The 12,610-nt window shown below is 40.5% G+C and overlaps 1 protein-coding gene across 2 annotated transcripts in view; it reads left to right on the top strand.

The window, feature by feature from the left end:
• XYLT1 (xylosyltransferase 1) overlaps positions 1-12,610 on the top strand; it is a 183,364-nt gene that overhangs the window by 144,977 nt on the left and 25,777 nt on the right. For both annotated transcript variants that reach the window (XM_027654970.1, XM_027654971.1), the window contains exons 6-7: positions 8,750-8,966; positions 11,034-11,210. In XM_027654970.1, the coding sequence (XP_027510771.1) occupies positions 8,750-8,966; positions 11,034-11,210 (394 nt within the window). The remainder of the gene's footprint in view (positions 1-8,749; positions 8,967-11,033; positions 11,211-12,610) is intronic.

Raw genomic sequence — 12,610 nt, 5'->3', positions numbered from 1 at the left:
GGATGTATGAAATGAAATTGCATACAGTGGCTGGAGTCATTACATAGTACTTACTGGGCAACACTTACATTTTCTCCTCTTTTCAGTGTCTCAGACTATTAAAAGAAAGTGAATAACCTGGTTTTTTTGTTTGTTTGTTTGGGTTTTTTTGGTTTTGTGGTTTTTTTTTTTTTGCTAGGAGATTTTATTTTTTTTTTGGTAGGAGCAGCACCTGGCTGATGTATTATAAAATATAAAGACAGTCAAATGTCAATAACAGGCAGGAGAAAAGGTTTTTTTAGAGAAATCTTGCCACAGGAATCATTTGGGAAACAGTGTAAACATGCTGTGAAGGCTGGATGCTGTTAGATCTTAGAGGAATCTTGAGCTCATAGGCAAAATACAAACAACTAAAGAAAAGGCCATTAAAAGCTTGGTATGTATCTGTGTTCTTTTCTTGTGCTGTTTTTTTCTCCTCATTAATGCTGTTCTTTGCAGTTGTGTTGTCTCCTTTCTGACTCCTGGGTTCCAGATAGTTTTAGAGGTGTTGATGAACTCTACTAAGGAGCATCACAATCCCATCCCAGTTCTCAGAGGCTGGAGAGACCTTAAGTACCAAAGGACTGGACCACTTTCCCAAAGTCTCCACCTCTTTCAGCCCAGTTCTGCTGATAAATACCTCTTTCAGACGTGCCTTTTTTCCCCAGTGGCACATGCTGTTTGTTGGTGTTCTGTACACTGGGTTGATGGTGGTTTGGTGGTTGGTTAGAAAATGGATCACACAGTAAATGCTGTTGTGTATTGCATTGATGAATTGCCCAGTAAGTACCCAAATACTAGGGAAAAAAATTGATTAACTATCCCTGATGTTGGAATGGTTTAACCACTTAGGTTCTAGCAGCATATACGTTGCGGCTCATGTGAAATATCTGGTGGTTCATTTGGCATTACTCTCAGCCCTACTTTTTTTTGCTAATTTTTATAAAACACTTTGAGCACATGGACTAAGATCTATTTTTTGCTTGGAAGTAGTTCAGCCCAACAGTCGCATGAGAAATGTAGCGACTGAAATAGCAACATGCATCTTCTCTGCAAAGAGGCTGCGCTTAAAAAATTTATACATTACAGCTAACTTTCCAATGTTCTTCAGTGCTTTATGCTAAGCATTAGGGGAGCCATAAAGCCTTTACTGCTTCAGCTTGACAATATGCCTCCTTGTAGGCCTTTTACTTCCGCTCAGTTTTGGAAAACAGTGCTCTAGGTTGTCAATGCAAAGAAAAACAAAACCAGCCATATGTCTTGACGTGGGACTAAGCAGGATGTTCTTTGTTCTTAGAGTGTACAAGCAAGATCACCCACTGGTTCAGGAAGGTGCAGTAAGTGAGAAGGTTTGAAGTGGCCATGCTTTATGGGGCTGGAACAGAGTTAGGAAGAAGGTGAAAATTGAGGTACTGGTAAAGTAATCAGAAATCTTATTGCTATCTAGGAACATTGAGCTGCACAGTTCATTTTCAGCTGTATGAATGGTAACTTTTGTACCCTGTCAGCTGAGGTTCTGAGACTTTGTAAAATGGTTATGGCAGGGAACATCCTCTTAGGCTGGAACAGATGTTGTTGGTCCTGATGTACCCACAGGTCGGTAGCCTGATTTGGTAACTTGAAATCTGTATAGAAGTGACTCCCACTTGCCCTCAACCACTTGGAAAGCTGGAATGTTTGAAACTCCATTTCCTTTTCCTTCTCCAATGTCCAGCATGCAGATCCTGAGACGTTAAGCACAGTAGAACCCTCAGTGAGATGCTGTTGTATCTCACCCAGGTGTCCCTTTGCAGTGCCTCTGGGTGCTGCACCAACTGGGATCTGCAGGATCTGCTGGCCATGGTGGAAGCAGTAGCCTGTGCTGTAGTTGCTGCAGCACCAGCATCACATAGGTGAGATGGCTTCAAGCTCAGCCACTCAGGCCCAGCAGCATTTCCAGGTCAGAGACTGCTCCAGCAGTTGAGGAGTGTTGAGGGTTTTGCAAAGAAGAGAAGGTGAGGGGACAAGAAATCTTATAGAAAAGACATTTATTGGAGACAGATGGCAGAATGTCAGGTTTCATATCATTCAATCTGTCTGTAGTGCATTCATGATACATCTCTGCATATTATCATTTCCAGTTTTGCTTATTTAATATAAAAAGAAACAGAATCACTTCAGTTGTGACCTCCCTGATGGTGAGAGGAAACCATTTCATTTTTGTCCTTGTAAAAGCTGTTTCAGCGTTTCTTAAAAGATATCATGTAAGTGAAGGGTAGTGGAAAGAAACCCACAGGAAAATCTTGCTCACAAGGAAATGTATGGAACTGTTGTCAAAACAAGGCAATTCCTAGTAGAGTCATGACTGCAAAAAAATAGACTATCTCCAAGTTTCCTACAAATAAAAAAATTTTAGAGTTTTTTTTTATTTTGCTCCTTGACCCACAACATTAAAATATTGAGAGATGTTGAGGCTTTTTAAGACTTCCTCTGAAAGAGAGATTTCTCTTTTGAAAGAGAAGATGGAAAGTACGATTTTTCAAAGCAAGGAGAAGTTAATGCTTAGGAAATGATGGACAAGAACAAAAGAACCTTGAGAAATTTCTTTTTAAACATGATGCAAAGATGTGATAGAACTAAAGCATTAAATGGTTATTCTGAGAAAATTGTATATGAAAGAAGCAGAAACAAATTATGTAGAATATGAGGCACCTGTTGTAAAGCTTGAAAAATCTAAATATGTCCATAGAGAGATGGAATAATGACCAGCTAAAATGTGCATCTTGTGGAATCCTGTAAGTGAAGCTGTTTGGCTTCTATAAGGATGCCATTCATTGAGAAGGGCCACATTGAACATCATATTTCAAGGTAGACTTGTAATTTGAAAGAGACATTCAAAATACTGTATCATTTTTGCTGCACTGTAAATGAACTAAACCTTATGTCCAGTGTGTGTGGCAGCAGTTGTCTGCCCCAGATTTACTTGCACACTGAACATAAAAGTGGTTAAACATACAATTAAAACAACTGTGGTAACATAGACTGTCAAAAAATCCTTCCAGTAGAGCTCCTTGTTCTCATGACTTTCAGCACTGGGTTACTTTTTGTGGCTGTGTCACCTGTGTTTTCTACTCTGAAGTCAATCCCTGTCCTCCTGAGGTCAGAGCCCGTGCTGTCCTTGCCAAGGGGCAGCTGGTGATCCCACGGTGCAGGGTTGGCCCCCCTCCATTCACACACATACTCTGCTGCTCCACGGGGTCTGGTGGAGAGATATCTGCTGCAGAGATACGGGGTAACAAACACTAATCACATTTTAGAAGTAAGATTCCCTGTGTTCCTTGTTAACTTCTGAGTGGTTAGCACAGTGGGCAAAGCTACTAAAAGCATTTCAGTTTGTGTGCTTACTTACAGCTTTGCCTTTAGCTCCTCAAATAAGCCCAGTCATGAAATAAGATCAATCTCACCAGAGCAAATTCAGTGAAGAGAGAAATTCTTTCTGATATTGTTGATGTTTGTTTCTGTATTGGCATTAAAGCTTAGGGAGATTGTTGGAAGAGTATTGTGTTTATAATATTTTCTTCTGAGTAAGGAAATTAAAGAAAGATAAGAAGAATTATGCTTTCGACCTCGTAACATTTGCATTTAGGATGCCGCAGTTTCAACACATTGAAAAGCAAATTAAAGTTACTATTTATCTTTCTCTTTTCTTCCATCACTTCTGTCTGTACTGAGAGTTATTTTCATGGCCTTTTGGAACAGCAGGAATTGTGTGTTCTGTACTGTCCACATGCTGCCTGTCATACCAGGCAGAAATCTTCTTCATCTTGACAGACTAAGTACGTGCTACTTCTTTTTGACACTGTTCCTCTTTTCAAGCTTCAACTCCATTTTGGGAGTGGGGGTTCAGCCCTGGAGGCTTTCAGCATGACAGGAAGAGGTCTTGGGAAACAGACTGCAAGATCATATCTTTAGAAAAACAGATGATTAGCTGATACTGTATAGACGTGTTTAAATAGCCGATTGTTAATTATTTCAGATGTTGTAAATATTATTTCACCCTTCAAATAGAGTTACTCATGGAAGTGGGGTGAAATAGAGAGTGCCTGTGTTGCAGTCAACTGGAAATCCTTTGCATACTCAGTGGAGGCCAGGATTTCTGGCCTGAGCAGGCAGGGAATGACACTGCTCTGCACACAGGTTTGGGTTTTACGAACTTCCTTTTTACAAAGAATTTTTCAGTGACTGGTTTATGGAGATATATGGTGACCTAGAGATTGCTTACAAATTACTTGTTGCAACTGCTATGCTCAAGATTGTCAAATTATTTTTCTGTGTTTTCTAGTTGGTCACCTAAATTGCAAGTTACTCTTTTTATGCTTCCCAACTGATTGACTCCGGTTAAGTGTTTCCAGGGTGGCTGTGCGAACACTGCTGGCAAATGACTCTCATATTTCTCATCTGTAAAAATATTTACTTGACTTTTCCCACTGAAATGAGCTGTTGTCTTCAGATTTTTGTCTAAAGAGTGTTAAAAGAGGAGCAGATAAAGTCAAAGCAATGTGCAGAGTTTGTCCATATACCTTAAGGGAAAAATGAACATGCTGTTAGTGGAGCTCCAAGCTCTACAGATTCTTGCTTTGACATTGACTTTTGACTTGTGATGAATTGTTTCTCTAATGTATTGTAACTTTTATTTATAGTTCTTATTCTTAAATCGTCAATGGTGATGATGAGGTCATGGGTGCACCTGGTTAACAGTGAAATGTCAATAGGAGGTTTTCTAGGCAAGAGGCCAGAAACAGGAAACATTTAGGAAGAAACCTTTTCACCTTACAAAGTACATTCTTTCCAGACGAAAACCCTTTAGTGATAAAGTTACTGATAAGTAACATTTAGCAATCTGATAGTCTCTGATGCTTTAGAAAGTTTTATGCATTCATAGACTTCAGAAAAGAGAAAACAGCAAACTCTCTGACTTACATACTGTGTAAGTACGAGTATTCAGGAGCAGGGATCTCTCCCCAGTTGCTGTGGCATGCACTGTCACTTGGAGAAGACTATCCAAAAGGATGATAGTTGATTGTGATATTTTTTGCTGATATTAAGTAACTGCAACAATATTAGTAGTTAAAAACATATCATAAGAGCTGAGCTATGTGTTTATATTCATGTTGTAGGAGTGTGTGCTAAACAACTTACAAATGCTTTTTGTGTTATACAATGCTAGAATCTTATCTGAAACGCAATTATAAATATTTAAATAAACTACAAAGTAAGAGGAGTTCCCTGAACTGGATTGGAATCATGAACTGTCTGGGCTGACATCTCTACTCAGTGTGACAGACCACGTGCTGCAGGCAATAGGGTTTTTTTTTAACAAAGTATAAAAATAACCATCTGGAACCGTGTAAACCCCGAGGCTGCATCCACACATAGTCAGGGCACTAATGACACCTTTCACACGTGTCAGTGCCTGATTGCTGAGCTCAGGTGGCAACATGCATTCACAGCATCCTATGGCCTGCTTTTTCTTAACCCTAGTCTTGTTTTAATTTTATTTTCTCCTGGCCAGCTGACTCTCTTATCATCGTTATTTTCCTCCTCTGTTTTGTTTATGTGATGATAATCTCTGTTGTATTTGGCCAACCATACCTTGGTGCAATTGGATGTCATTGTCCTGGCTGGTACATTTGTGGGTGGTGGAGATGTGCCGGTCTTACCTGAAGTTCAGGGTGACAGAAAGCACCTGAATTTTTTTCACATTGACTAAGATTATTGAAATTATATTAAGCCATTTTTTTCTACTTTTAAGTTGTCCTGTAAGAACCAAGAGGGAAAGACAAGGGGGAAAAACACACCATTTTGCATTTCATTTCTCTCTTCAAAGCTTGAAATGCTTTCATAAAACATACTGGTTTGGTATTCCATTGAGCATAACCAGAAACTAATGAAATACAGCATTAGACTAGAAACAAATCAGTAGGGTCATGCTTTTGCCCTCCATCTTCCTATCTTTCTTTTCAGAGGTGGCTGCAAGCGTTCTTGAATGGCTATTTAAGAATCTTTATGAACTATTTTGTAGCGTTTGAGAGTTTTTCATTTCTTGAAAAGCCCTGTGTGGCATACAGATGGCCCCCTTCCCTTTCCCTCCGGAAATATCCAGTATGCTTAGAGTAAGTTCTTGCCTGCCTGAGTGCCAAAACTGCTATTGCTGGAGTAGCTAGGAGCATCAGTCATCCTAGAAGAGAGCCTAGGGGGGAAAAAAAGAAGCCTTATCCACCTTTTCCACTTTGGTTGCAGTTCAGCTCTCTGTGCCAGCAGCACTGCCTAGGTTTGCTGGGGCAGCTGCTGCCTCCTCAGGCAGGATCATTTAGCTTCCAGCAGATCTGAAATGTGCTTGGTCCCCTTGGCTCCCAAGGAACATAAATGGACAGCAAGCACTTGCCCAGTGGAGAGCTGTGTCTTCACAGACCCTTGTATAAACCATTGCTTCCTAGATCATAGAAATTATTTGCTATGCTAATGTGTTATTCCATTTAGGTGTAATGACTGTGTGTGAAGAGGCCCAGTAAGGGTGAGCCTTCTGAAAAATGCCTGCTTTCTGTTCGGTTGTTACTGGTGTCTAAAACCTGATATGGTGTTTCCAGGAAGGTTTCAAGAAGCATTAGCAAAAGGGTCATTTCTGTGGAGGTCTCCAAAGGCATTGCTGCTCTTCAACTGGGCTATGCTGAGATTTGCTTGAACAATTCATTAGCTCAAAAAAAGTCATAAAACCATGTAAATATAGAAAAAAGGAGCCTGTCGACTATTTTGGAAGACATGAAGCTGTGAGTCAGGATTTGCTGGGACCTCCTCATCTGGAGTGTGGTCATGCTCTTCTCTTGCCAAGTTCAGACAATAGGGCTGAAGCTGTGTTACTGAGCTTTCTGGTACCAGTTAGCTGTAAGCCCCATCGTGTGATACAGGCTGGGGGAGTTTGTAAGTACAGTAGTTTTTGAAATTTGAAAGGTGATTTCTTTGGTTTAAGGGTTTCTATTGCAGCCAAAGAACCTTCTATTTGAATATGAGAGTAAAGGATGATAAATTGGTAGAGACAGCAGTTGAAAGAAAGTACTTCATGGAAAAGAACGTTATGTTCCTATTTAAATATGGTCGATAAAATTCTATTATTTTCTTAAAATAATTAACTCAAATGAGCATTTAGTTTTGAGGGAAATAAATAAATGACCAAACTTTCAGGCACATTAATATTTGATTTGGAGATAACTGCATAAATATTGAATTTGAAGATTACATTCCAGAGGACTGCATTAAAATTGCAAGACTTTTCTATTATCCTTCATAATGGAACATGAAATTAGAAACTTGTTCATGGAAAGAAAAATTTCTTCACTCTCATTTACACATTTTCTGCACTGTTGTGTTAACAGAGGAGCTCTTCTCATACTGTGAAGAGAGACATAGCTATCAGTAGGACATAGCCCCTGAAGTCATTTATGGTCCTTTTGAAAATTAATATGCACCATTTCATAATTGCATCTCAGTTCTTTGATTGGTGTAGAACAGAACTTAAACCAGGGAGTTGGCCTACAGGGTTAATGCTCATGTTTCCAGATGCAGGAGACCAGAAAGCTTTGGTGCTGTTCCTTAACTTTTATTTCTTTTCCCCTTCCTTCAGTTACATGTGTTTGAGGACCACTAAAATGTCATCTTGACTTCCTAATCCCGAAACACCCTGGCACAGCTCTGTGTGGTTCAGGAACAGAACACGGTGCTCTCCTCACTGTAGGTGCTGCAGATCCTACATCCAGAGAGAACTTGTGTTCTGTGAGTTCTGCAGTGTCTGGTTAGTGAGCATCTGTTGCTGCTCAGAACATGTGGGATGTGTTCAACACAGCAACTCACCGTGATTAACGGCCCTCAGCCCCCCTTGCGAGGGCGTGTGCTAATTCATGGCTGCCCTGCTTCTCCTTCTGGGAAATCATTCTGGAAATGGAGAAACAAACAGAAACCTGGATCAGACCGTCTCAAAACACGTGTGGGCATCCAGTCCAAAGTGTTTTCAAACACAGAATGATTTCTCAGCTTTTTTTATTATTGTTATTATTATATTGGTCTCAAATAATTCATTTCCATAACTTTACAGTTCTGCAGTTCCTCCTCTTATTCATGGTTCAGCAATAACAACACATTGTCCCCCAAAGACTTTCATACAGAGCAAACAAGCTCTTTCCACAGCAAAGACCAAGACAGTGCTATTTCTTCCTAATTGGCTATACCCCAATAGAGAAACTAATGGAATAATAACATAGGAGCAGATTGGTCGTTTTACCTTCATGTACAGTTTGCTGGTTTTGAAAAACTATGACTTCATTTAGAGACAGAAGCCTGTGACAGGTTGCATTTAGTTCTTGTTCATGTTATGGTTCTTCTGCAGTGGTTTGTTGAGAGTTAATGAGCATTATGGACTTTCATGCCACAGAGCTCTGTCATCTGCACAGTTCTGCCTTAGGACAGCAGAAGGTATAAAATGATGTTTAAAAGCAATCTGTTGATCTTTGCCTCTATAACTGAATGTATAACTGATTAATTATTTATTAAACTTCTCTACATTATTTAGGAGTAGAACAGAAATATAAACAAATGACCTTTTGATCCTTCTTTGTTTGAGAAAGTAGCTTTTTATTTATAGACCTCGTGATGATAACAAAATACAAATTAACTTTTAATGAGTGCTATTGTATTTCCTCAGATTTATCAGAAAACAAGGACTGGATCGGCTTTTCCTGGAATGCGATACCCACATGTGGCGCCTGGGGGACCGGAAGATCCCAGAAGGAATCACAGTTGATGGAGGGTCAGACTGGTTTCTCCTAAACAGGAAGTTTGTGGAGTATGTGACTTTTTCTAATGATGACTTGGTAACAAAGATGAAGAGGTTTTACTCTTACACGCTGCTTCCTGCTGAGGTACGTGAATCCAGAGCAATCCCTCTCTGTGTTCAAACCTGCAGTGTTTGTGCTTGTTCCAAAGGTCACCAGAATCAGAGGGGCTTTCACCTGATTTTGGTGGGCTTTGAAACATCCCACAGGGGGTAATGAGAATTTTACTCCCATCACAAGTAAGTCCTTTAGGGTTAGAAAATCTTTTGCAGTTGTTTATTGCTTTGTTTGTTTGTGGGACTTTTTTGCAAGGAATGGCTTTGTTTTATCCTTCTAAGCCTATTAATCTGTTACCGAACAACCAAAAATCCAGCTGTCCTTTGCTTGCAAATTGTTCCTGCACAAAGCTTTTGAAGGATATTAGAGATGGCGAATTGTCTTCATAAGTAGCTTTTCTTGCTATTATCCAGCCCTTTTCTTTAAAAATATAAACCCTACAAACAAAGGTTTATTGTTCCGTTCAAAACTCAGCTGGAAGGCACAGTCACAAATCATTTAGATCACTCAGGAATGGCTCTGGCTACAAGTGATGCAGAAGGGGAGCACACACGAGGATGGGTTTTTGTCTGGCATGCAGCAGTGTGTCAGGGAATGTGTGTTATCTGCAAGTAGAGCACAGAGCCTGGCGGGTTGTCGGGCTGTGCTTCACCTGCCTCAGCAGGTACGTTACTCCCCTGGCTTGTCAGGCTCTGCTTCCCAGAGGAAGATCTGGTTGCCTGTCTTTAAAATAATAGCTTCCTTGGCTCCTGAACATTCCCAGGGATTGATGAGACCAATCTTTCAAATCTAGGCTCATTAGCCTGTGGTGGAGCACAGAAATTGTCATCTTTTGGTAGGGGTTTATTATTCCACGCACATGTTGAATAATCTTCTTTTAATCTCATTTCTGTTAAAAATCACCTTTTTTCTCAACTCTGATAACCTTTTCATCCATTATCTAGAGAAATTTCTGTATTGCTATAAAAGGATACAGGGCAATGGGTAATTGGGTAGGGTTTTTTTTCCCCCTCTCGCTTGAATGAGAATGGATGCCTTTATGGGTTTAACCAAACAGTTCAAGCATAAAATCCATATTCACTGAGCTGTCATTTAACATTAAAAAGGGTAGGGGGATTATTTGGGGGCCAGCCACGCTAATGTTGTGCTGGTTATTTATAGATCTTGCTATTGCTGATTTTAAAGAGAAGTCACTGCTCCAAAAATGGTCTCTTCCAGGGCTAAATTTGATGATATTCCATAGCTTTTTTCTACAAGGTTTTCTTTGCAAGATACATAGCTGGTTTCTGAAAACCACCCTGCCTTCAATGACCTGTTAACCTGCTGTATCAGTCGCCATTACCCATGATTTATGTAATAGCTGATATTATGATGATATAATTAGGGTAGCCCAATAGGAATTCCACACTGCCATGAGTCAGCAAATAAAAACTTAAAATATCGGACGTAAATGCAGGAGGCAGAATGTCCTTTTGGTGCCTAGGATGAACTGTGTATTTCAGAACAAGGCCACTCAACTAGCAATGCATTTCAGAGTGCTGGTGGTAGAGAGAGCCACAGAAGAGCTGTCTGGGACTGTATAATTTTCATAGTAACTGGGGTGATGGTGTAGTTTTGAGAATTGTCTTAGGAAACAACTTGAGATATATTATTTGCACATTGCTCAGGAAAGTAGTCCTAAATCTATTAGACCAGACAGAAACTTACAGACAAGAAATAATGGGAATTTCTTAGAATTGCTCATACAGCTGAAATATAAATAAAATAATTGCTGACACTGAGGCCTTTCCAGGAGTCCTTTGGACTCTCAGTGCACAAAGCTGCTCATTGCAGAAGTGCAAGTTTTCTGTGCCAGGTATTTGGAGCAAGGCCTCAGCTGTGTATTATTATAGTTTGGTTGGGTCTGTAGTGTGTTGTGACTTTTTCATGCTCTATGGAAAGAACACATTTCATATATGGCAGAACAATAGAGCTTGTTAATTCTATCATTTCAAACTAAGTCACCTGCATTAGGTTTGGGCCCATGGGCTGAAGTGAGGGAGAGAAAACAGAAGTTTGAGGAGCTAAATACAGTGATCTGCTCTGCTTTTCTTGCAGTCCTTCTTTCACACTGTTCTGGAGAATAGCCCATACTGTGACTCCATGGTGGACAACAACTTGCGCATCACGAACTGGAATCGTAAACTCGGTTGCAAGTGTCAATACAAGCACATTGTTGACTGGTGTGGCTGTTCACCTAATGACTTCAAACCAGCAGACTTTCACCGATTCCAGGTAACTCAACATAACCTGAAAGAGGCTCTTCTCCCTCTGCTGGGGTGTGGAGAGCCAGCTGGCTGCATGGCTGCAGGAGGGAATGGGAAGGGAAGCTTTTACTCCATCAGTCAGGTGGAGAAAGAGATGTGAGGAAGCTCTGATTTTAATTTCAGGAGAACAAAAGGTTGGTTCTCCTGTGTTTTGGCCCTTGAGACATATTACTTGCACAGTAAAGTCACAAAGCAACTCTTTGGGCTACTTGGCATTGGTAATTTGCTGGGCTAGAAAGATGGAAAGCTTGACACATCTCTCACGGTACCACTAGTACTTGGTAACTCTTGTGATTTTGTTGCAAAGTTTCAGCTCAGGTGCTTTCATGATTTCATTAACTCCCAGCTTTCAGTGTTAAGCAATGTTTATCATCTTTAAAAAAACCTTAGAAGTTGACTAGTGTGCCTGCTAGAGACTTACATAGCACAAGACAAATTCATTTTCATGTCATATTCATCAGCATGTTTATATTAGTGTTCATTTAGTCATTTTGGGAGCCTTAGTCATGAGGTTTTGATCACCCAGGTTTGGCAATACTGCCTTAAAAACTGTAATCAGTTCTTTTGTGATAGTTTCCTCAAGCCAGACATGAGAGCAAATCCTGTGCTTAAGGGTGCACTCAGTCTCAAGGCTGTATCTGGCCCATATATCTTTTATTAAGAATGAACAGCCTCTTGTTTCAAGGTCACCAGATTTGCAATTCCGTCCCTGCAGCTCCTTGGGCTTCCCTGCATAAAGCATATTTGTTCAGGCTTTGTGTGGGACGGGGAATGTGTTACACTACAGCACAGAAATGATGACTGCTCTGAAACAGATCTTTACTGTAATGTGCTGCCTACCAGACACGCTTGAAGTCAGTGACACAGGCACTCACAAAAAGAGCAAATGAGATGTTATCTAAGAGAGGCTCTGCTGCCCCTTCCACCAATCCCAGGAAAGTCTCCAGCACAAAATAAATGGCAAGTCTTAAAAAACTTCTGCCAGACTGCAGAGCCTGACCTGCTCCAGGCTGTGAACCCACAACGATATTTCAGAAAACAATCAAGTAAACTGAGCTGGAAGGGAAAGTACAAAATTAGAATAGATGTAAAGGCAGCTTCTGACACTTGCCTGGTGAGAGAGCCCCTCACACAAACACAGGGCACCAAAAGGCTGGCTCACAGTTCTCACAGAGGCACAAAGAGAGCTGCAGAGGCACAGATCAGAGAGCCCACAGTATGTACCCTCTCGGACTAAAACTGAGCATCCTCAAAAGAATTTTCCAACCATCTGGGGCACCCTTGAACTCCTTGGCACCTCAGAACCCATGCTCAAATATGAGCAAGGCAAAACAAAGACTTTTTTAAAGCTTATTGTAATTGAGTAGC

The sequence above is a fragment of the Corapipo altera genome, unplaced genomic scaffold, assembly GCF_003945725.1.
Source record: "Corapipo altera isolate COAL_440 unplaced genomic scaffold, ASM394572v1 98, whole genome shotgun sequence".
Classification (NCBI taxonomy): Eukaryota; Metazoa; Chordata; class Aves; order Passeriformes; family Pipridae; genus Corapipo; species Corapipo altera.
The sequence above is the reverse complement of the archived record's forward strand: the minus strand, read 5'-3'. Positions and strand labels throughout refer to the sequence as shown.